At 40.5% G+C, this 26,006-nt stretch overlaps 1 protein-coding gene across 2 annotated transcripts in view; it reads right to left on the bottom strand.

Annotated features, from left to right (window-relative positions):
* Positions 1-26,006, bottom strand: part of efnb1 (ephrin-B1) — a 217,959-nt gene that overhangs the window by 12,074 nt on the left and 179,879 nt on the right. Inside the window, exons 3-4 of one of the 2 annotated variants that reach the window (XM_060832768.1) lie at positions 8,201-8,293; positions 3,905-4,036 (exon numbers count right to left, since the gene is read on the bottom strand). In XM_060832768.1, the coding sequence (XP_060688751.1) occupies positions 3,905-4,036; positions 8,201-8,293 (225 nt within the window). The remainder of the gene's footprint in view (positions 1-3,904; positions 4,037-8,200; positions 8,294-26,006) is intronic. The other variant, XM_060832770.1, reaches the window with a different exon arrangement.

The following is a 26,006-nucleotide window of genomic DNA, read 5'->3' on the forward strand; positions in this document are numbered from 1 at the left end:
TGCAAAACTGCGCACAAAACAGCAACTCTGCTCACTGGACATTTATTAGATGGCATCTATTTTAAGCTGCTCCAAAAAGCAAGTAAAAACCCTAAGTATTAGGGTGGTAAAATTAATCTAACACAACTGAGTCAGTCAGAGGTTAGAAAGAAGCATTAAATGTTGCCACATAATTGCTGTGATGTAGGTACACAGGTGAATTTAAACCACATCCTAAGGTTGTGGAAATGAGAAGGAAAATTGCTCTACCATCTATCATGACCAAGCAATAGTCAAGCAGCAACAAAATTGCTTTTCCTTTATTCTTCCATAGGATGTGGCTATCACTGACAAGGCCAGCATTTATTGTTCATCACTCAATGTTCTTGTGCGCTTGCTAGGTCAATTCAGAGGTAGTGGCATCCACACTTCTGTGAATTGGAGTCACATGGAGGTCAGCCAAGGTAGATTTCTTAGTGAACCAGTTACGCTTTTGTAATGATTGTATATAGTTCCGTGTTCACAATTACTGAGACTAGCTTTCAGTTCCAGGTTTATCAATTAAAGTTACGTTCCAACAGCTGGGATTTGAACTCGCTCCTGCAGAACATGAGCCTCTGGATTATTACTTCAGTGACATCACCACCACCCCACCACACTGGCAGTATGCCATCAAACTGCAACACACAAAAAAGAACCTGAAGAATGATTTATTGAGTTCTCATGGCAAAAGTCTGAGTCTATTTATTGCTATCAGAGAGGTTGTGGCACACATAACAAAGCTTAATTCAGCAGCAAAAAAAAGTGAGTTGCAGTACAAGAGTGAAAAAAAACAAAAAACAAAATTATATGCAAAAAAGCTTGTGATTAGCAGCAGTTCTACATTAGCTCAATGTGAGACAGAAAGTCCAAGGAAAAGACACAGCAAGTATGAGACAAATAACACAGAGACAATACTGATGATTAAGATCTTAGTTAATTTAATTTTGTCTGGAAATTTTTCCTTTAGATTCTGTTGTTACCACTGATTTGTTCAATACTAAGTAAGCAGGGCTCCACAGCATCAATACTTGGAACACTTGGTTGGTAAGGGAGTTTTCAATCCACAGCATTCCCCGCTCAATGAGATCCCAAGGGATAAAACTCTGTCAAGTCTGGCATTTTCACACAAATATCCTACTACTTTGAATCAAGTAAAAGAGATCAATCCTAAGTTTAACTCTATCAAATCGTTTTCATGGCATGGTTAAGTCTCAGAGCAGCACTGATGCTCAATCTATGTCGAAGTAAGTAATCTCAGCTGGGCTGCAGTTGGAATTCTACAGTTGGTCTTAATGCTCCTAGATGAGGGAAAGGTTTAAGCAACCTGAAATCAAACTGCAATTTAGCTCCTGGCCACAAGTGTGGAACTCCTGATGAAATATACTAGTGATCTGTGGGTGGGGTAAGAATCAGTGTTGGCTATGAGGTTCCTGCACAATTTTAAATAAACTGAAAACATTTTTTGTACAGGCTCGCACACCAAGAACAGTGATATGGATAAGAACACGCGATGATGATTCACTGAGCAATGATAGTCTTGATCCCAATGATGCGCATGATACACTTGACCAGTTTAATCCATTGCTCCATCATCTGCTTTAGCGGTGGCTGAGCTTTTAAATCACTGTGGGGCAGATTTGTATTCTATGGCTTGAGTGTTAAGAGTTACCAGGTTGGAGCACAGAGGGGATTGCCTGTTCCCTATGCAAACTCACTGGCTTACTATTAAATTTGATAAAAAGAACAACTCGCAGATTCTGTAAGTGACATCATTTCCCATCAGATTTTTGTTTCTGCACTCAGCCCAGGTTTTGCTTAATCTCCTGGTGATAAATATAAACATGTATATCCTAGTACCTACTTTCTGGAATGCCTTTCTTAAACTCTTTTGCCTCTCCCCTTCCTGCAAACATCCTTTTGACCAAGTTTTCAGTTATCTGGTCAAACCTCCACCCTATGGCTTCACTAACTATTTTGAATTTGTTTCTCTTCCTTGAGAAGTTACCTTGAGACATTTTTCCACATTCAAGGCACTTTATAAATGCGTGCTATTATTGCTGTCATTGTGCTGAAGTGGCTTTTCTAAAACATCTTTCATTTTCTGTCTGATTGAAATATTAGCCTGACTCAGTTAACACGCTATGAAAGCAGGTTGAAACACCAGGTGAGGAACTGAGAACAAACTAAGCTGACGTATCAGTGCAGGACTGAGGGAGCCCTGCACTGTCAGAGTTGTCGGCTTTTAGATGAAACAATCAACTGAAATCTCATCTGTCAGTTAAGGTAGACAAAAAAAAATGGCAAATTTTGAAATTTTCGCAATGCTCTGTCCAGCATTTATTAGTCAATAAATACCAATAAAAATAATTAACTGATTGTTCATCTTAATAACAAGGAATCCTGGTCACTACTGGGAATGCTTAAAAAATAGGGATGATCACTGCAGGTGAATAAGGAGGTAAGCTATGTGTGTTTTGGTGGAGACTGTTTAGGAGGTTTCAGCAAGGGGGATATGGCTGGGGTTTGAAGCCATGTTCCATAGGACATAATGGGAGGTGAAACTCGGGGCAGGGGTCCTTCTATAAACACAAGGAGTCTGGAGAGCAGATATCCTCTCAAGCAGTGAAGGCCTAGCAGACTTCAAACATGATGTCAGCTTCCGCCCACTGTGGCAGTAAGTGTGGCAGGAGTGGGCAGAGGCCCTAAAGTGGCCATTAATTGGTCAAAAATTGAGATAGAGTCAGAGGTGGCCAGGCGAGTAAGGGCCAGGAATGGCATCCACAGTAATATGCCAATTATATGTCTCTGCTCACTTGCTCCCTGGGTATCGTAAAATTAAATAATAAAATATTAAAGAATATGCAAATAGTGTGGGAAAGTAGCACTGAGGTTAATGATCTGTTGTGATCCAGTAGAATGTCAGAGTAAGCTTGAGGGGCTGAATGGCCATAACCTGCTTCAATGTTCCTATACTCTGCCTATAACTCGAAATCAGAAGACAGAAATTAACATACTGTTTAGCATTAAATGATTCATCAGGGACATTTAATAAATGAAACAGATGGGTCAAGGAGATTGCTGTTGCCTAGTCTAATTCACTGTCTGTGAGACAGTGAAAGCTCATGTTCTGAATTCAGACACTGGGGATGGGCACAGATCCAGCAAAGATCAATGGATTCTGAAATCTTGATGAGAAGAAACAGAGAATGGCATTTACCTTTCACAATTATTGCTTTTTGGATTCTCATCACAACTGGTATTTGGGATATTTTCTGTTTGTTGCATCAGAATAAATTTCCTTCTAACCAATGCCAGCGTGTACACAGTACAGGCAAATGACAGAGTGAAACTTTCTCCCACTTTGCCCCAAAAGTGAACCACAACCCTGACTTAAAACGAATATTGCCTGAATCAGTATGTTAGATCTCTCCATTCCACACATCGTCCTATCTGAATGATACTGACAATTTAGCTTTGACTTCTGATAAAATAGGACCAACATTTTTCTTAGGCTTGTACCTACCAGGAACTGGATTGAATGCCTAGGTTGATTTAAGTCAAATCAGTCATACCACAAGAGATATTTAGGCCAATTTTTGATTCTATTAACTATACCCATGGGAAATGCATACAAAGACCTTTGTACTTTTGATTTATACCACGTACCATTTGGAACCATTGAAATCTATGGTTGCAAAGATGGGCACAGCTCATAAGAGATTCTATTCTAGGAGCACAACGTTAGAAGATTATTCCTTTTTTCTATCCTGTCAGTCTGAGTTACAAATAAACCCAGGATCCAGATCTCTGGAAACAACTTAACATCTTTACCTTCGGGAAGTAGAGTCATGGAAAGACAGCCTACATGTTATATCTTCCTCACCTGTATTCCCAGGTTTTTCTTCTGAAGATGGTTCCTTCCAGAGAGAGATTACGCTCTTCACTGTGTTATCCTGGCCTTTACCTGGTGCTCTTGTAGGATGCTTTTCTTTCAGTGTTGGCCTTGTGTTTGGATCTGAATGGAAGGGAGATGGAAATTACTGACTGCACCAGGTGTCTGGCACTCCACTGTCAGGATCAGTGCAGGGTTGTTGGTTAACATCAAGGGATCAATGTAAAGACTGAGGCAGCAGTCATATAGCAACAATGCTGTATTGCGCAGCTGTAGATTTTGATTCTGGCAATGTCAACAATGAGGAAGAGGGTACGAAATTTGAAAGGAATGTTTGATGATCCTTACAGGGCCCCATGTTCACACCTTTGTATATTAGTTAAGAAGTTGATTGATTGCATGAAAGAGTGGAACAGGGACAAGGATTCTGCCAAAATTAAAAAAAGATGATGTAAAGTCAATAATTTGGGCTTTGATGATGAACAAGACTTCCATGAGAACCTGGGTTCCAAACTAGCCAGATTGTAAGCATGCGTTAGTAATTTATAAAGTTTGTAACTTAACCAGTGCATTCTAATGTGAACATCCTTACCCCATACTTCAGTAAAAGCAATCTAACTTCCCTGATCCAAACACACTTTTCTATCTTAGGAACTACCCTTCGATTCACAGCCTTTCTGCTGCTCTCCACAGCAGGTAGAACAATTGAAGTTCTTGTTGAAAAGTCTGGGCTATTTTCAAGGCTAGATTATGTGTTAATGTCATGTATAGCTCAATAGTTGAGGGATGCGAAATTCCAGATGGTCCAACGCTGAGCAGAATATAAGTTTTGTCTTTGAAGGTGGGAGAGGGTAATCACAGGGATGGTGGTAATAGGCTCATCACCAGTTGAATTTCTTTATGTGGCGGCAAGAGGATCATGAGTTCTCTGAATATAAAAAGCAGTTTTTGACCGAGTACAGCACAAACAAGAACCAGCAAAACTAAGGTCAATAGGAAACCCACAGCGATAGAGGTCATAACTGACCCAAAATAAAATGCAGAATTTTATTTGTGTTGCAATCATCCAGTTCAAAATTAGGTTTGAATTTCTTGGTATGATTCCCTTCACCCAAACATCTTCAACTGTTTAATCAATAACCTTCGCTTTACCATAAGGTGGTGAGGAATGAGCTATTAATTGTCTGTGTAAATTGCCCATTACCAAAATGATGGAAGAATCCCTCGCCAGCCAACAATACCCAGCTTAGCTTGCAATATTTGTACTGGTCAAGCACCAGGTAATGAACATTGCTAGCAATGTTCAATCACCCCTTCCAAATCTTCAACCGCATCCTGAATCTATGTATGATAATCTAGGGGTAACAACTGAGTAGAGGCTCAACTCTAACTGCTGCATCAATGCCATGACTACAGAAGGAGCAAAGTCAGGGTACTCCATGGTGAGTAGTTCATCTCCTGACTCCTTAAAATTTCTCCATCATTTATTTAGTTCAAATCCAGGTGTTAATGCACATCAGCCAGCTGGGTGGCAACAGCTGTGACAACATTCAATGAGCCCAATGTCAGCCAGTACAATGAATAAAAGCAAAATGCCATAGATGCTGGAAATCTGAAATAAAAGCAGAGTGCAGGAGAAACACAGCAGGTCTGACAGCATCTAGGGGCAAAGAAAAAGGGAGATAATGTTACAAGTGCAGTATGCATCTTCTGCAGGACTGAAAGGAGCTGGTTTTCATCCTAGTGATGCAGGTGGGGCGAAGAGCATTGTTGGTGAGTGTGCCCACAGCAAAAGAGAAAGGCAGTGATAACAGCATTAAAGGAATGATAGATATATAAAATAGGTCTCAATGTTAGTTGCAAGAAGGAGAAAAAGTGGGTCCACTCTGCTAATGGCAAAGCCAACAAAACACAGTCATGGAAGAATGGAGAATTGTAAGAAAAATGGAAGACAGAGGTCATTCTCTGAAACTGTGGAACTCAATCTTGAGAATGAAGCGCTATAAATAGTCCAAGTGGAAAATCAGGTGTTGTCCCTCTAGCTTGCACTGAGTTTCATTGCAACAGCTCCACCCTCCCAGTTTTCACATTTAAGGGATTATCATCTGCCAGTTCTGCCACCTCCAACAGAATGCTACTACGAAACATATCTTCTCCCTCCATATCAGCGTTCTGCTATCTGTGTTCCACAGAGATCAATCCCTCCCTGCTTTTCTGATGAAGGGTTTATGCCCGAAACGTTGAATTTCCTGTTCCTTGGATGCTGCCTGACTTGCTGCGCTTTTCCAGCAAAACATTTTCAGCCCTCCATAATCACCCTGATCCACTCTTCCATCATTCCCATCAATTCCTCACTCCCCATGATACCTTCCCATGCAAGTGCAGAAGTTGCAACTCTTTTCCATTCACCTCCTTCCTCTCACCATCCAAGGCTCCAAGTGCACCTTCTAGCTGAAGGAATATTTTACCTGTACTTCTTTCACTTTAGTCCATTGTATTCACTGCTCACAATGCAATCTCTTTACACTGTAGATCCCAAACACAAACCTGCTGACTGCTTTACAAAACAGCTAAACTCTAGCTTCAAGAATACCCCGATCCTCCAGTTGCTTGTCATTTCAGATAAACCACCTTGCTCCCACACTAACCTTCCCATTCTTGGTCTGTTAGAGTTCTAATATTTTGCTTGTATCGTCCAGTTTAAGTTAGCTTTCTTGCTTGATTGTCAAGGGACTCAATATCTATCCATGTTACTGCCAGTGCCAATGCACACATTATTTGTGGAATGCACTGCAGCTACTTGCTAGGTTCAGCAGCATTTCCTAGCCATGTGCCACCTGTGACCGTAAAGGATTAAGCAGCAATGTCACATAGGGACTGGTAAAGGTAGGGCAGCACCTTGGCTGGAGCATCATAAACATTCAGCATTATTTTGGAACTATATCAGAACATTCTGCAAATGTTACATTTTCTACTTAGAGACTATTTCCTTCAAAATGTATCCCTGTTTCTGTACACGTTCTCTTCCTATAAATAGACTGGATCTGCAATATTCAGGGTGATAATCCAGTAACAACCAGAGTCTTCCTTATTTGCTTTCAAAAATTCACTTTCCCATTATCACCCCCACCCTCAAACTTCATTTAAGGGGGAAGGGAAAGGAACATGTATCTAGCCAGGGTTACAGTGGGTGTGTTATAATTAGCCATGATACCCTTAGGTGAAGGAAGATAAAATTAGGCAGGGTTCCAGATTCTGTAATTGGTATCCAACAATCCCTGCTAGAAAATGAATGGAGCTTTGAGCAAAGTGCGAGACAGTCGCTTGTAGCCATGGAACTACATCACAACAAGGGGCACTGCCTTCAGAGAAGCGAATCCAAAATGTGCTTGCAAATCATTCCCTAAGGACAGTGAGGAGTCACTTCAATCTGCATTCTCATTTATTCTGTCTTTGTACCTGAATATCATCAGCATTTCACTAACAGAAATACTATGAATATTGGCATAGCTAGGTCACAAACTGACATCGTACAAAGTTCTCTCAGAGACTGGCACATTGTGGGAGTAATGAAGGTGGGCATTCTGGCAGGCAACACAAATTATTGAAATGGTACTTTAAAAGGTAGGCACACAGATTAGATGTATAGCACAACGATATACAGATATAGAGACAAATTCACAGTTACAGACAGGCAGAGGCACAAACAAAAATATGCCAATACTATACCATAGAAAGATGAGAAAGACAGACAGATGTACAAAGACATCTGTACATCTACATGTATGGACAGACAATGTGCACTGGACTGCTCAGACAAAAGAAAAACAATCAGTTGCACCTAGATGGTTAGACAAAAAAAAAATCAAACAAATAATTACATTGTACGCAGCATAAACAGGACATCAGAAATTTGATACACACATATAGATATGTCAACAGAACTGTAGTAATACTAAAGCACTATTCAACAATTCTTCTGTTCAGTTCTATGTACAGAATAATATTGTGTACAAAACAAAACTCAATGTTCAGCTTTAGGATTCTGCCCAAACTATACCATGTGGTGGGTTGGGCTTGTAGATGACAGAAAGGGCTCAGGTATTCCTCCTTGTTCAGCAACCATTCCTTGGGACACCAACCGTTCAGTTTACAGAGGCATTTCACAATGTACCAAAGGCAAAACCGATACCACAGATTGGGAGCGAAGAGCTAAGTTGACCTGCTGTAGTAACAGCATGCAGCTGTGTTTTCGGGTATGCAGTTCTGTAATGTCCTGCCACTTACCTTGCCCAACTTTCATAATTATCTTCATGGATCGAGTTCTGCATACTCCACCATTTCTGTTCTCCAACCCTTCGAATGAACCATTGGAAGTTGCTGCAAGAAAGGAAGAGCTCAGCATTATTGTCCTTTTCAGAAATTAGAATCAAAACTAACTTCTCTAGGAGATGAAAGAGAATAACCTTGAAAGTACTTTTAGTGAATTACTCTGAAATGTATTGAAATGTTATATAGGCAAGGAACTGTAATTTAACAGCAACTTTATTCAAACCACATCGAGGTAAATGAGCATTCAATATAGAATGCAATAATTTTAGGGCCTGAACTCTCCCATGCCTGAGCCCCAACCCCACACACCAGGCCTGGTTATCACACTCTGCCATTGCATACTTCCTATTGTCAGCCACTAGCAGTCTCCATTAAAAGTTATATACTCTCCCAGCTACATCATTATCCACTCCTTTGTCTATCCAACTGTCTTCTCTCTCTTTGGGCTCTATCCCCAAAGATCATTCACTCCTTACCCTTGTGCCCCCACACTATGTTCTACATATGAACTGACACTTTCCCAGCTACCATCAGTTCCGAAGAAAGATGACTAGACCCAAAATGTCAACTTTGATTTCTCTTCACAGATCCTCAAGGATCTGCAGAGCTTTTCCAGTAACTTCCGTTTTTCCATCTGATTTACAACATCCACAGTTCTTTCAACTTTGAAATAAATGAGCAGTTGATCCATTTTCTAGAGTTACAGGTTGAGGGAACAATGTAGGGTAAATCTTCTTCAGAAAAAAATAATGAACTAATAGGTGAAGGGCACCTCAGAAATTGTATTTACTCATCTTAATCTCTTTTTCATTCATGATATTTAAACACCACAGTCCAAGATTTGACATAAAACTCCTCTAATTTCCTTTCAGAGGGAAATCATCAAATACATATGCTTTATAATCACCAATAACAAACCACAAACAAAGACTAGCAATTGATATTTTTTCTTAGTTCCTGTTAATCCGATTTGCACAAAAGCCTGATTTTGGCATCACCTAAACATTGTTTCTTCATTGCAACCTTACATTTTCAATACTAGTGGCCTGTTTTGTGGACTTTGGCTTGTTTCTCAAGTGTGGTTCGATTTTTGCCTCAGTTCAAGAGGCATTTTCCATGTCAATAGGTCATTGTTGCTAACTGTCAGCGATAAAATTGTGCACAGTCTGAAGTATGGTTAAGATGGGTTTCATCTTTAAGCACTGGAGGGGTTAATGAGGGGCAAATTAAATGAATAAAGCAAAACCTGAGAGATGGTGAGAGGTGAGAGAACAGAAATATAGTTAAAAAGCATGTATGTGCAAAAAAACCATGATTGAAGTGATGTTAAATTTGCTAACCTGCATCATTGCCACCAGCAATTATTAAATTCTGTTCTAAATACATAAACGTGTTTGGAGTGTTAATTAGAAGTTGAAGAGCTTTGTGTCTGCTGTGGGATTTATGTAGGTATAGAATTTTTTTGGAACTGGCACATTGGACCTTGCCAAATGAACTTATAATTTATAAAGCAATAAAGAAAAAATATCATCTCCTGAAATGAAGGAATAAGAAAGACTTATTTTATCACCCAAAACTACATAGTTTTTCTGGTTGTTTGAGGGATGCATGAATGCTTAGTCTATCACTTTTCACATTCAATATTGAATTTTAAAATTTTCCTACACCCTCACCACTCCAACCATCATTTAAAAGAATAAACTTCTATTTAAATCTCAAAGCCATATTTTGTGAAGCAAGATGAGCAGTTGGTTCAGGGTTATTAAGCTGTTCATTGATTGATTGATTTATTGTCATGTGTACTAACATACAGTGAAAAGCTTTGTTCTCAAACAGTACAAGCAGATCATAGTAAGCAAAGATATATAATGTTGTAAAAAGACTCAGAGGCATACAGGTTACATTAAGATCATAAGACACAGCAGCAGAAATTAAGCCACTCAGCCCATCGAGTCTGCTCCACCATTAAATCATGGTTGTTTCTTGACCCCATTCTCCCACTTGATAACGAAGAACCTGTCTATCTATCCCATTCTTAAATATACTCAATAACCTGGCCTCCACAGCTTTCTGTGCCAGTGAATTCCATAGATTCACCACTCCCTGGCTGAAGTAGTTTCTCCTTATCTCTGTTTTAAAATTCTTCCCTTTATACTCATGCTGTCTCTTTGGGTCCTAATCTCTCCTAACAATGGAAACATCTTCCCAACATCCACTCCGTCCAGGCCATTCAGTATTCTCTAAATTTCGATTAGATCCCACCCCCATCATTTTCAACCCCATTAAGCACAGACCTAGAGTCCTCAAACGCTCCTCATATGTTAAAGCTTTTCATTCCTCGGACCATTCTTATGAACTTTCTTTGAACATGCTCAGGGCCAGTACATCCTCCCTGAGATATGGGGCTGAAAACTGCGCACAACACTCCAAAAGTACTCTGAGCAGAGCCTTATAAAGCCTCAGAAGTACATTCCTGCTTTTATATTCAAGTTCTCTCAAAATAAAATGCTAACATTGCATTTGCCTTCTTAACTACTGACTCAACCTGCAAGTTTACCCTTTAGTGAAGCCTGGACTAGAAACTCTCAAGTCTCTTTGCACTTCAGATTTCTGAATTTTCTCCCCATTTAGAAAATAGTCCATGCTTCTCCTCTTCTTGCCAAAGTGCATGACCTCACACTTTCCCACACTGGACTCCATCTGCCACTTCTTTGCCCTCTCTAACCTGTCCAAATCCTTCTGCAGCCTCCTCACCTCCTCAATATTGCTTGTCCTCTACCTTTTTTTTATCATCTGCAAACTTAGCCAGAATGCCTTCAATTCCTTCATCTGGATCATTAATGTATAAAGTGAAAAGTTGTGGTCCCAACACTGAGCCTTGTGGAACACTACTTGTCACCGGCTGCAGGCCTGAAAGGACTTTTATTCCCACTCTTTGCTTTCTTCCAGACAGCCAAGCTTCTATCCACGCTAGCACCTTGCCCCTAACACTATGGGCCCTTAGCTTATTCAGCAGCCTCCCGTGTGGCACCTTGTCAAAGGCCTTTTTGAAACCCAGATAAAAAACATCCATTCACTCTCTTTGGTTTAATCTGCTCATTACTTCCTCAGAGAGTTCTAGCAGATTTGTCAGGCATGACCGCTCCTTGATGAAACCATGCTGACTTTGCCCCATGTTACCATACACTTCCAAGTGTTCATAAATCTCATCCTTCACAATGGATTCCAAAATCGTAACCATGACTGAGTAGAGGTGAATTCGCCTGTAATTTCCCATCTTATGCCTTACTCCGTCTTTAAACAAGTCAGTGACATTTCTCTGGGACCCACCCTGATTCAAGTGATTCCTGAAAGATCACCACTAATTCCTCCACTATCTCTTCAGCTATCTCCTTTAGAACTCTGGTGTTTAGTTCATCTGGTCTAGGTGATTTATGCATCTTCAGGCCATTCAGTTTTTCTCGCACCATCTTCTTGGTGTTGGCCACCATACCCAGCTCGGCCCCTCACTCTCTTGAATGTTTGGGATATTATTTGTGTCTTCCACCATGAAGACAGATGCAAAGTAATTATTCAATTCCTCAGCCATTTCCTTGTTCCCTACTACTATTTCTCCAGCGTCATTTTCCAGTCTTCCAATGTCATCTTTTGCCTTTTATATATCTAAAGAAACTCTTGCAGTCTTCCTTTATATTACTAGCGAGCTTACCCTCATACATAATCTTCTGCTGCCTTTTTATTTGGTGCCCTCTGTTGGTCTTTGTAAACTTCCTAATCCTCTAGTGTCCCACTGCCCTTTGCCACACTAAATGCTTTCTCTTTTGCTTTTATGATATCCCTATTCCCTAGTCAGCCATGTTTGCCTCATCCTCCCTTCCCATGCTTCTTCTTCCTCAGGATTAATCTCTACTGTATCTCCTGAATTACTCTCAGAAACTCCTGCCATTGGTGTTCCACTGCCTTTGCTGCTAGGCTCCTCTCCCAGTCAAGTCTACCCATCTCCTCCCTCATGTGCCTGCAGTTGCCTTTATTCTGCTGCAATACTATTACCTCTGATTCTATCTTCTCCCTTTCAAATTGCAAAGTAAACTCAATTATATTATGATCATTGCCTCCTAAGGGTTCCTTCACTTTAAGCTCCCTTATCAAGTCTGCCTCATTGAGCAACACTAAACCAGTATTGCCTGTTCACTAGTGGGTTCCATCACAAGGTGCTCCAAAAAGCCATCTTGTAGACATGTCACATTCCACAGAGCATGCACTAGGCGAGATCAAAGTTAGCAAGATCAGCATTATGAGGTTAGAGGTTCCATTCATCAGTCTAATAACGCTGGGAAGAATTTTATCCTGAACCTGCTGGTGCATGTTCAGGCTTCTATATCTTTTGCCTGATGGGGTTGCGATGGGTCTTTGAAGATGTTGGCAGCCTTTCCGCGGCAATGAGGAGTGTAAATGGAAGCCTATGGATGGAAGGTTGCCTTCAGTGAGGACCTGAGTTATGCACACAACCTTCTTTCATTTCCTACAATTCTGGGCGCAGCAGTTTCCATACCAGACCATTATGCAGCTGGATAGAATGCTTTCTATGGTGCATTTGTAGAAGTTAGATTAGATTAGATTAGACTTACAGTGTGGAAACAGGCCCTTCGGCCCAACAAGTCCACACCGACCCGCCGAAGCGCAACCCAACCATAGCCCTACATTTACCCCTTACCTAACACTACGGGCAATTTAGCATGTCCAATTCATCTGACCCGCACATCTTGGTGAGGGTCCTGATGGACATGCCAAATTTCCTGAGTCACCTGAGGAAGAAGATGCATTATTGCACCTTCTTGACCAATGCATCCACGTGGGAAGTCCGAGAAAGATTGCCAGTTATAGTCACACTGAGGAGCTCTCAACCTCTATTGGATCAATGTAAATGGGGCATGTTCTCCTCCTTTCTTTCTGAAAGAAATGATCAGTTCTTTAGTTTTGCCAACATTGAGAGAGAGACAGATAGATGTTCTCATTGCATCATGTCACCAATCCCTCTACTTCCCTCCTGTAATTTGACTCATCATTGTTAGATATCTGTCCTACTACAGTGGGGTCATTCATTTGGATGGTGGCAATACCGTCATGAGTGTACAGGAAGTAGGGGATGGAGGAGACATCCTTGGGGAGCTCCAGTGTTGAGCATTATTGTGGAGGAGGTGTAGATACCTATCTTGACTGATCATGGTCTGTGGGTCAGGAAGCTGAGGATCCAGTTGCAGAGGGCAGAGCCAAGACCAAGGTCACAGAGTTTTGAGATTAGTCTGGAGGGGATAATAGTGGTGAAGGCAGAGCTGTGGTCAATCAGCCAAAGTCTGACATAGGTGTCCTTGTTGTCTAGCTATTCCAGGAATAAATTGCAGGGCAAGGGATATGGCATCCACTTTGGACTGGTTATGTCAGTAGGCAAATTGTAGGGGATCAAGGCAGGCTGGGAGACTGGAGTTGATGTGCATACTTAGTAATATTAGATATTGCATTTAATTTTGATGAACATAGCTACATGTGATTTGTTAGTCAAGTGGGATAAGTGGAGGATGACAGAGGGTAGTAAACCTACCCCTGTTAATAGGTCACTTGGTGCCACTTCAGACAAATGGAGCAGATGATTTGTTTTTAATTTGGTAAAATGTGTGGAAAGACTGATAAAGATATTTCAACTTGCTGTAGATGTGGTGATTGACTCAGTACGAGGTGAACCTGGAAGGATTTGGAACATAATCCTACACTTTCAGCAGAGTGTCAGCCTCTGGCAGCAGAATCTGATAGCTCTAGAAGGGAAAAATTAAATCAGTGACAGGAGTTAGGGCAAACCCTGGGAGGGGTGATGGATGGTTTGATGAGCCTAATATTATACAGACAACCAGACACACTTGGGCTGATATACTGCAGTTGTTACAAATGGCAATTGTCACTGGTAGCCACCGCTCAGTCAGATATAAATACCTTAAATGGATAAAAAGAGCACTACATTAAACAATGGGAGAAGGTTTCCCGATGGCTAGCTGAATGAGATGTCACTCTGGAAATAAAATGGTGGAGAAGACTTACACCTGAGTAAATTTTCAAATAACCTTACCAATCAGAAAGGGAACTCTGCTAGTGGTTCACAGATAGCCAAGTTTTCTCCAAATTATTAAGGCAAATGTTCCTACATACTAGTATAGATAATAGTAATCCATAGGAAACCCTGGCTAAAAAGCAATGACTCAAGGATTTATTCACTACATTTGTGTATCCTTGATAGCACATTTCAAACATTTGTCACCATCCCCCTTTGGCATATCAAGTATCAGTAAGTTAGGAAAGGTTTACCATGAAATACCAAATTGCACTCGGCTTTGTCATTTTTGACAAGCACAGGTATTATAACCCCACAGTGTGTTTTGCAGATTTGGGATGCCTGACATGGAAACATTTTGAGAAATATCAATATCTCCAGCAAGGAGCAAGCAAATGAAATGTTTTGGCTGCAGTATATGCAATTGCATTATCCACCTCTCCTACATTGCAATAATACGCCTCAATAGAAAATCTTCAAAGGGTGAATTATACCGAGATGCCATCAATTAGAAAGGCTAGCTTCAAGAACTGTCCACAATATAAGAATCAACACAAAAAGATAACTTCTGATCAGAAAGAGAGGAATAATTCAAATTTGTTTACCACCTTCAAAATAAAAGATAATTTGGCAAACTGAGGTCCATTGATGATTACCTAGGCCTAGGTTAAATACAAGCTCCTCCGAATGGAAAATAGCCTCAGTAGAACACAATTTAAGGTTTTGATATTAAATGGCTTTATCTGCTTGACAGAATCATTGGGGAGATATATTATTTTCTGATTAAATATATTATTTACAGATTGGATGTCAGAAATTAAGGAGGAACTGTATTGTGGGAAGATGGAATTCTGGGTCACCCTGCTGTAATGATTCAGGAAGCCCAACAGGACAGGAACATCATTTGTTGTTGTACATCAAGACAGAGCCACTATTCTCGGTGTACAAAGACTAGTCCCAGCCGAGGACAAGTTCTGTAAACCTATTCCTGGGTCTGCTTTACAGATTTTTTTCAAATCAACCTATTCAGGGATGTTATGACCTCTGGAGTAGATGGAATTTGAACCCAACCCATTGGTTCCGAAGTAGGGACACTGCCACTGTGTCACAAGAACCCCTCAGCTTAATTTTTTTTAAAGAAGTGTCACATTTACGCTGGTAGGATTTGAACCTATATCCCCAGAGCATCAACTTGGAGTTCTAGAACGCTCACTCAATGATTTTACCCCTGCACCAACATCTCCACCAGGTATGCTTTATCTTATTTTCTAACCAAAGTGTTCAGGGATGTTATGACATGTCTGAAACAGGTAGGACTTGAACCCAGGTCTCCTGCACCAGAATGGGGACACTACCACCACAGCACAGGAGCCCTGCATCTATATGTGTGTATGTTTTATATATAAAAATAAAATATACACATACTGAGACTTTCTTGTTTTTATCTATAAACTACCATGAGTTAATCACCAGTGTAATTAATTAGACATTACATACAAAGTCCATTACACCCCATCAAAAGTGAAAAAGGGGTAGGCAGAGTGGGAAGGGGCTAAATCAAAATGGAATTGGAGGGGAAAATAAAGCACTGTATCCCCACCTTCATCTTTGGGATCCGCTTGATATTATTTTCTAACCAATCTGCTGAGAGACGTTCACATACACCACTGAAGCAGGTGAACATTAACCCCGACTCACTGTCTAGAACAGTGTCACAAGAACCCTCATGGAGTCGGCTTTTTTATGTAATCAACCTATTTAGAGAGGTTATTAAACACCTCTGAAGCATGTGGGACTTGAACTCAAGCCACTTGACTCAAAAGGTAGTGGCATTACCGCTGCATCAGAAGAGTCCTCTGGGGTCTGCTTTATTTTTCTTTATTATAGTCGACAGTATTATAACGGACAAATGAGTGACTTTCCCACTACCAAAATCACTGTGACCTTTTGCTTTACTTTTTCTTTTTAAATACCACGTAGTCACCCATGTTACCAATTTAAAAATTATGAAGCAAGCCCATTGCCCTTAAAAGCCTTTGATTGTAAATATTGAAGTTTAACCCATTGTTCTAATCAAGATATTCAGAAATGTTGTCACACAACTCTGAGTAGGTGGGATTTGACCTCAGGCCTCCCAGTAGAGCAGCAGGGACACTACCACTGCACCACAACAGGGCCCCTTTATCAATCTGTTCAGACACATTACAACACACCTCAGGAGCAGGTGGGACTAGAACCCAGGCTTCCTGACTCATAGGCAAAGAAACTACCACTGTCCTACATACAGGGCTCAGATGGTGAGTTCCAGGCGGGCAGGTCATTACCTGTTGCCATAAGAGCACATACTCAAATTCCACAAGGAGACTAATTTGTGATTCCTGTGCGTGATAAAGGGGTGATCACACTCACTGAGAAGAACGTTAGGTATATGAGACACAAGCAATAAAGTGTATTAAGTGAGAACAGAGATGAAAGGTAAAGTGCTGTTGCAGTTGCTGATTTGTATCATTTGTATAATTACTAAATACATAACAATGTTTGCAGGTTTGTTTGGAGATTGAAAATACTGCTATCCTTTGCAAATGCAAATTCTTTATAAACTTGAGGGGTGACCTTATCGAGGTTTATAAAATCATGAAGGACATAGGTAGGGTAAACAGCAAACTGCGAGAAGGCCAAAACTAGAGGGTGAGAGGGGAAAGATGTAAGAGAGATCTAAGGAGCAACCTTTTCATGCAGAGGGTGTGTGTGTGTGTGTGTGTGTAATGGGCTGCCAGAGGAAGTGGTGGAGGCTGGTACAATTGCAACATTTAAAAGGCATCTGGATGGGTATATGAATGAGAAAGATTTGGAGGGATATGGGGCAGGTAGGACTTGATTGGGTTGGGATATCTGGTCGGCATGGACAAGTTGAACTGAAGGGTCTGTTTTCGCACTATACATCTTTATAACTCTAAAAGGTAAGATAGGTTTTAATCATGTGGGGTTTGGTGTTCAGGAGAACAGCAAATTTAATTAAATTTAAACAATTATTTCATTATTTGTGCCTTTTGTTGGGCTTTTTTTATATACCTATGCACCTTAATCCATTAACTTAATCATTGGAGCACTTACTTGGCTAAAACAACACTCAAGTGATCAGACCATGTGGCTTTCAAATTGAAATTTGCACTTAGCAAAGGAAACAAAAGGATACAAAATAGGCAAAACTAAAACTCTACACAGAAAAAGTAACCCCCCAACATTGAAAGAGAGTTAATGTTCATCAGCTACCAATGCAGAATCTGTTTATATTCCTCCTACTGAAGCACAATAACATTTTTTGCTGCTTATTCAGGACTGGTTATGCATTCAACATTCATTAATATCATTTCAGGAAGGATGCCAAGCTGACCAAGGCTATCTATTTGTTTCTTTGCTTTCTGGACTAGATTCAAATGTAATGCTGGTTTGAATTATGGATCAGCTTGATATGCCTAGGTCTGATGAAGACTACATTTGGTTCTTTTATACACACTCTGCCAAAACTGTTTTCACTTCAACTATCAAGCTGGCAAAAGATCACAAATTGCGTTGTGTGCATTCCCAACAGCACACAAAGTCCTATGTCCAAATTGCCTACTTTGAGATTTGTCTACATTCAAGACTCATCACAATGCCTCCTGCTGTAACTCCTTTCTTCTTATAACCTCTAATAAGTGGTATGCCTTAATCTCCCTTGGTATCTTCCTTTCTCCCATAATGACAGGCTTTTAAATTCCAAGCACTTCCTCCCCCAATAGTTTTGTAAGTATATTACAGGAGCTCAGTGTATCAACTATAAAGTTGCCAGATTCACTGCCCAATCTGTACTCAGTTAGTAAACCAGGTAAAACATTATGTAGCCAGACCAGGTGCAAGTTGGCACATCTCGTCTGCATACAATACACTTAACCTCAGCACAGCATATTATACTCTGCAGATCAGTACACTCAAGATTTCTTTGTATGGAAGTTGGAAGCCACCACTGTTTAAGCAGAAAGAAGTTACTGCCAAGACGTTTTGATCTTCAGCTAATTAATTCAGCAATTCTGACAGACTAAAAGTCAGATTCCTAAGAACCATGAGGTTAAACTGCTGATTACAAATTTACAACACATTAAGCTTCCATTTAACCAGGAGTGCAGTACTGCTTTAACAAAATAATCACTTGAATTAAATACCATAAAGATGCATCTGAAAATATTTATGCTTGCTGAAATTTATGTTCTGAGTATCTTGTTTAAAGCATTTTTGATAATATGTCACTGTGAGCATTTTTATTTCAGTACCTGCATTTACAGAAAGATAGCTTCCTTTTCTTTCACAATTTTGTGTTAAATTCATTCAAGTGATGTGGATGTCACTGACAAAGGCAGCATTCATTTCCAATCTACTGTAATCAGTGTAATGAAGATGCACCAAAGTGCTGTTAGATAGGGAGTTCCAGCACTATTTTCCCCCATCAATGATGAAGCAATGCGGTTTATTTCTAAGACTGGATGCAAAAATGATTTGGAGGGAAATTTGCTGATGGTGATGGGTGCTGGTGGTGCAATACATCTGCTGTCCTTATTCTTCTAGACGGTACAGGATATGGATTTGTAAGGCACTGTCAAAGAAGCCTTGACAAGTAACTGCAATGCATCGTGTAGTTGCCATGGTTTGCTGGCAAAGAAGGATATAAGATGATGGATGGGATGCTATAGTCAGGAGGGTTGCTTTACCCTTGTATGAGCTGCATTAATCCAGGTAAATGAAGAATATTTCATCAAATTCCTGGCTTGCATCTTGTAGGTGATGGACAGACGTGGAGATGTCAGAAGACAGATCACCCATCACAGAACATCTTGACCTGTTCTTGTCACCATATTATTTATGTAGCTGGATTAATTTCTGGCCACTGCTGAGTCCTAGGATGTTCAAAATGAGCAATTCAACAATGGTGATCCACTGAAAGTCAATAGGAGATGGATAGATTTATTTTATTACAGATGGTACTTAAATGGACAGTAACATTCACACATATAGAAGTCCAAGCATGAGTGCTTGCTGTTGTTTTGCAGTATAGGCTGGTTGATTAGCTGAGGAATCATGGATAGAAAAAACATGCAAGTATCAGTGAATATCCCCATTTTTGACCTTATAATAGAAAGGTTTTCAGTGAAGCAGCTGAAGACAATCAAGGTAAGGACGTACCCTGAAGCAAATTCTGCAACAATTTTATATTGTTTCCAGGCCTTCAAAGCAGGCCTTGGGGAATTTTCAGCATGTATCAGGCATAAAGTAGAGCTCTCCGCTCAGTGAATTAATGATTAATAAAGTTTGCAGTACAGTTTCAGCACACCTACTAACAGTCAAGAAGAGAAAAGAATAAATCCCCATTCATAATTTTCTTTTGAAATTGAACAATACCAACCCAAAAAATACTATTATTTGGAGTGCAAATGTTTCAGGCTGCTGGATAAATTCATATTGTCCATATGCAGCTAGGTGCAAAATTCACTTACTTTCTGAAAGTGAGTCACTAGAGGAAAGACAGTCAATTTGCTAATGTTATTCTTGCTGGCCCATTATGGCTGCTGGGCCAGCAATAAAAGTATTCAAAAGTTTTAAAACAAATATTAAAGAAACTTTGATGGAAAATAGTGATTGCTGCTATGGAAACCAGGCTTGCATGAGATTCTGAATAAACCAGCCATTATGTCTAAAGGAAAAGTAATTAAGAAAATTTAGCTGGTGTAACCTATCTAGAAAGAGACCTAACAAGGCTCCATTTTATGCATATCCAAATCAAAATAATTGGCTGAGGGCTTAGGGTAAATGCAAATTGGCTTTACATCATACAGCAAATGTAATTTTGTAGGCAGGTCCCTCGCCATTTCTTGAACTAACCCTAACCCAATGCACAAATTGATGCATTTATGCGACAAGAATTATGAATAGAACAATCAGAGGCTGCACCTTGCAAGTTGTCATCACTCACCAGCTCATCCGTAATGCCCTAAAGCATTGAGACTCATCGAGCTTTCCACTCAGCCTCATTTATGCCCCTTGAATGCTTTTACTGTTTTCTCAGCTCTCCCAAAATATCAAATGAGTGCTGAGGAACAGAAGGTGTCTAATCCTAATGAGTATGGGACAGCTTTGATGGACCAACTGGTCTTCTCCTTCTCAGAACTTTCACATATTTGCACACAGAATCTTGATCACCACTGACTCCAGCTAAATGTGTGAATACTTACTAGACTTGACTAATTCAATGCTCACCTGGCTAGCTTTCTACTTACACCCTTCATAAACTAGAGTTCTTTAAGACTCTACTGCTCATCTCTTATACCCATTATCTTTGTATCTGCTAAGCTGCATTTATTCCCAATCCATTAAAGTCTCCCCTCTAAAATTCTCATCCTTGATATCAAATTGCTCTGTAGCTTTGCCCTCCCTATCTCTGTAATTTCTGCCTTACAACTCTCTGTGATTTGTGTGGTCCTCCAATTCTGCGTTCATTTTGCCACCAATTTTGATTTCTTCAGCACCGGCAACAGTGCTAAGCTCTACGGTCTGAAATTTCCACTTCAAACAGCTCCACAGATCTCTCTCTTCATTTAAGATTCCTCTGAAAATCTCTTTTGGACAAAGCCAAATATTACAAAATGTAACCAAAAGCAATGTCAAATACTATTTGATAACACTAATTTGAAATGTCTTGGAATGTTATACAGTGTTAAAAGTGCTATATAAATACAAGTTATTGTTGGCATGGTTCAAGGTTGGATAATCTATGTTACTTCACTGATGAAACAAATCAGCCAATAATGCAATCTAAGCTTACTCACCAGGAATGACCACCTGGACTGCTTATATCCATAAAACATTACTCTAAGAGGTATTAGCTTTACAGAGAATCAGCAAATTGGTGTAGGAAGATGATCAAACTGTTCTCAAAAATATTGGTATAAATCCTGGAATCTTTCATAATAAAAAAAAATCAGAATTTGGTGAATTCACCACAAGTGAATGCTCTGATTATGGAAAGCTGGAGCAAAGCATCATAAACAAGGCAATTTGTTTTTCTATCATTCATGGGAAGTAATCAAATCATAGAGCAGGATCTCCAATTTCGATGCAATAAAAATAAATCGGTCTTTCTAGACAAGTGGTCCTGTTCCATTTGATGTTTGAGGCAACAATTTCTGTTCGTACAGGATGATTTCAGATTTGTATTTGCTCACTGGAATTTTCCTACATAGAGCTGCACAGAGCATTGTTGAGTGACTAAACAAATCAGTTTAAACATTCCAACTCACTGAGTGCAGACAGCAGTGTGCCTAATTTATCAACTCCAGGCCTGTTGATACTTGTGCTGCAAGGGCTCCTTTGTGTTTCTTTCCTTTCCCTCCCTTCGACAATCTATAGACCTGCTCGTGTCTCCAGCATGCTTTCTGAGCAAGGGCCAAGTAATATTTAATGTGAACTGTTGATTAGGGGAGGTTAAATATTTAAGACGAAAAATAGTCAACTGAGCCATCACCTAATTCAACACATTAAATACACAGTAGTTGAAGAGGTAGCAAGGCTTATCATGCTTAATTTATAATCAGAACTGTAAATAAATTGTAGGTGCAAGAGTTCCTGTTCCTGAGCCATTTCCTGAGCTGTCAACTCTTACCAGAAACATTACAAGGGTGAAAAACAACAAGCTGCATCTGTCACATTGGCCGCATGTGTTTACTAAGTGGCATTAATTTGTGTTCTTTCTGTTATGAAACTAAGTTTTTCTTTTCCTCTCCTAAACGTTTCTGTAGCTGTGGGGCTTGGATGCATCCTCTTGCATTCCATTGCTACAGAACGGGACTTGTATTCTGACTATAGGGTCAGTTCAACTTACAGACAGTACTCAATTTATCGTGCTCCAGCAGGACAGTGGAACGATAATTAATAAGAAGTCTTGTGCACATAAGATTGAAATCTGATGTGGGGAAAGCAGAATCAAAGCAAGAGTGAGAAAAAAGGCTCAGTCTGGTAGAGTAGGTAAGGGGAGCAAGTCAAATAGTCAAGGCAGACAAGAGCTTGGCAGAGAACAAGGTAAGACTTATAAATTTCCTTCAATACAAGAGGCCTCACAGGTAAGGCAGATGAACCTAGGGCATGGTTGGGATCAGGCTGAGGGAAGGGCAGAACTGACAGCTTAATGTTCCGGTGTATAGATGCTATAGGAAGGATAGAGAGGGGAAAGGAGGAGGAGGAGGAGGAGGAGGAGGAGGAGTGACTTTTTAGTTCGGGCATACATTATGACTATACTGAAGGAAGATATTCCTGGGAGATCGTCCAGTGAAGTTATATGGGTAGAACTGAGAAATAAGTAAGGGATATCACTTTGTTGGGATTATATTAAAGGCCTCTCAACAGTCAGAAGAAAATTCAGAAGCAAATATGTAAGGAGATCTCAGATATCTGTAAGAATTGCAGGGTTATATGGGGCATTTTAATTTTCAAACATAGACTAGGACTGTTATAATGTTACGTTCTTGGATGGGGAGGAATATGTTAAGTGTACACAAGATAAGGAAAAACTTTCTTAATCAGTATATGGATGCACCGACTAGAAAAGGAGCAATACCTGACCCTGTGTTGTGTAGTAAGGCAGGGCGAGTGAGTGAGGTGTCAGTGGGGGAAGCAATTAGGGGCAACTGATAACAATTCTATTAATTTTAAAATATTTATGGAAGAGGATAGAACTGATCAACTAGTTAAAGTTCGAAATTGGAGTCAGGCCAAGTTTTATGGTATCAGACAGGAACATTCAAAAGTTGACTATGGGAGGCTGTTTGCAGCTAAAAGAATGGTTGGGAAGTGGGAGATCTTTAAGAATGAGTGTGAAGGGCAAGACTGGTAGGTGTAGAGAATGCTGGATGAATAGAGAAATCGAAACTCTGATCAAGAAAAAGGAAGCATATATCAGGTAATGACAACTCTGATCGAGTGAATCCCTAAAAGGAGTATAAGAGCAGTCATACAGTCATAGAGATGTACAGCACAGAAACAGACCCTTCGGTCCAACTCGTCCATGCTGACCAGATATCTCAAATCAATCTAGTCCTACCTTCCAGGACCCAGCCCTTATCCCTCCAAACCCTTCCTATTCATATAGCTATCCAGATGCCTTTTAAATATTTCAATCGTATTAGCCTCCACCACTTCCTCTGGCAGCTCATTCCATACACATACCATCCCCTACATGAAGAAGTTGCCCTTAGGTCTCTTTTACATCTTTCCCCGTTCACTCTAAACCCATGCCTCACAGCACTGCTGCCTCACAGTGCCAGAGACCTGGGTTCAATTCCCGCCTCAGGCGACCGACTGTGTGGAGTTTGTACGTTCTCCCCGTGTCTGCGTGGGTTTCCTCCGGGTGCTCCGGTTTCCTCCCACAGTCCAAAGATGTGCGGTCAGGTGAATTGGCCATGCTAAATTGCCCGTAGTGTTAGGTAAGGGGTAAATGTAGGGGTATGGGTGGGTTGCGCTTCGGCGGGTCGGTGTGGACTTGTTGGGCCGAAGGGCCTGTTTCCATACTGTAAGTCTAATCTAATCTAATCTAATCTAATCCTTCTATAGGAAGGATGTTGTTTAAATTGAAAGCATGTAGACAATATTTACAAGGATGTTGCCAGAGTCAAGCTATAGGGAGAGGCTGAATAGATTGGCGCTGTTTTCCCTGGAGCGTCAGAGGCTGAAAGGTGGACCTTAGAGATTTATAAAATCATGAGGGGCATGGATAGGGTAAATAGCCAAGGTCTTTTTCCTAGGGTGCGTGGATCCAAAATTAAAGGGCATTGGTTAAAGGTCAGAGGGGAAAGATTTTAAAAGGACTTGTAAGGTAACTTATTCCACACAGAGCATGTTGAGTGTCTGGATCAAGTTGCCAGAGTAAGTGGTGGAGGTAGGTAAAATTACAATACTTCAAAAGGCATCAGAATGTATATACCGAGGGATATTGAGGGATATGGGCCAAGTGCTGGCAAATGGGACTAGGTCAGATTGGGATGTTGGATTGGTGTGGAAGTGTACTGAAGGGTCTGCTTCCATTTGTATGACTCTACGACTAAGTGTGAAGTTACGCACTTCGATAGGACAAAAGGAAAGACGGACTACTTTGAGCCTTACATTATTTTTTGGCCAAGTCAGAGCTGCATCAAGTTTTGAAGATTTTCTGGTCATATCTTACCAAACCCATCTCATTAATTACCGACCGCACCTCAACACCAATTTCCATCCCATCTTGCCACACGCTTTTCACCACCAAGTGGATATCTCAATTCACCAGTATCCCTCTACCACTTCCACTATTGCCCTGCAATCTCTTCCCTCACTTGTCACCCATCCCAACCCCTGACTACTCATGCTGCACTCAATCATAACACTTGTCCACATGCACCAACAGTAACAGCTGTGCTACTCTCATCTCCTGTAATATCTACTTCTCTCATTCCATGGAGTAAACAGCCCAAAACAGGGCAGGAATAGTCCAACTGAGTGGTGTACTGCCTGTCATTCAACTCCTCACCCCTGATGAAGAGAGGATCCTGACTCAGACTGCTGTGAGCAGGGTCTGGACTGGTATTGAAGACAGTCCTTGATTTACTGTGCCAGGAATCCCTGAGCAAAGGCTGTCCCTCACCTTAGCTGAGGTTTGCTGTCAATTATGATAAGCTTTGTGTCTGCACTACAGGACAAGGCAAGAAAGAAATGTGAGCATCATATTTGTGGCTTTGAGGGCAAACTGCATAAAGGCAATGCAATGCAGCTGTGTATCCAGATAAGCTCAGGGTGAATGAGCATGATTACAGGAGCCCGGAGATACGGCCTGGCCCAGTCCATGAGCTGGCAGTGTGCACTCAAGTGCAGAGTGTCCTTTCTGCAACATTGGTTGCCCAGGATACAGCACTGAAGTTCTGAAATGCAGAAATGATCTTTATGTTGGTTGGAGATTTACCATGAGGGTTCTCAGAAGGCTGGCACATGTTGACTGCCAATATCTGTGGACCTGGGATGTATGTGGCTCTTGTCCATGGAGATGTCCTGGGATGTTGATATCCAGTTTCCAGAATGGAGGCTGTTTGGAACAACCAGCAAATTGATCCACCAGGTGCTCACTTTGGTCTCTTTATTATATTTTCCCAATGTTGAGCTTTTTTAGCAACTTTGGGATGAAGCAAAGGATATGTAGATAAGGGCATTCAAGTAGATGCTCAGATATACTAAAGTAAAATAACAGAGCAGGGTTTGGCAGCTGAATTTCCTATTCTTATTCTGATATTGTTATCACTTTGAAGGTAGTGATAGACAACCAGGAAATGCCCAGAATTTGCGTACTTGCTCTTATATTTTGGAGCACGAGCTCATTCCCAAATGTTAGGACAAGATCTGCAGAGCACAATTCAAAATCAATGAAAAGGTCAGAAATGATAGAGACTGGTCTTAAATTTAAATTGTTGTTCTGGCTCTAATGCCTTTGAAAATTAAACAAGTCCTTTGTTGTTAAAATGAAAACCTGCCTTGTCATGATAGCCTTTAATCCGTTCACCATCAGAAATTGATATAATGCAAGTGATACTCCTCAGTGTGAGGGCATGCATCTTCCCG

The sequence above is a fragment of the Hemiscyllium ocellatum genome, chromosome 11 (genome assembly GCF_020745735.1).
Source record: "Hemiscyllium ocellatum isolate sHemOce1 chromosome 11, sHemOce1.pat.X.cur, whole genome shotgun sequence".
Classification (NCBI taxonomy): domain Eukaryota; kingdom Metazoa; phylum Chordata; class Chondrichthyes; order Orectolobiformes; family Hemiscylliidae; genus Hemiscyllium; species Hemiscyllium ocellatum.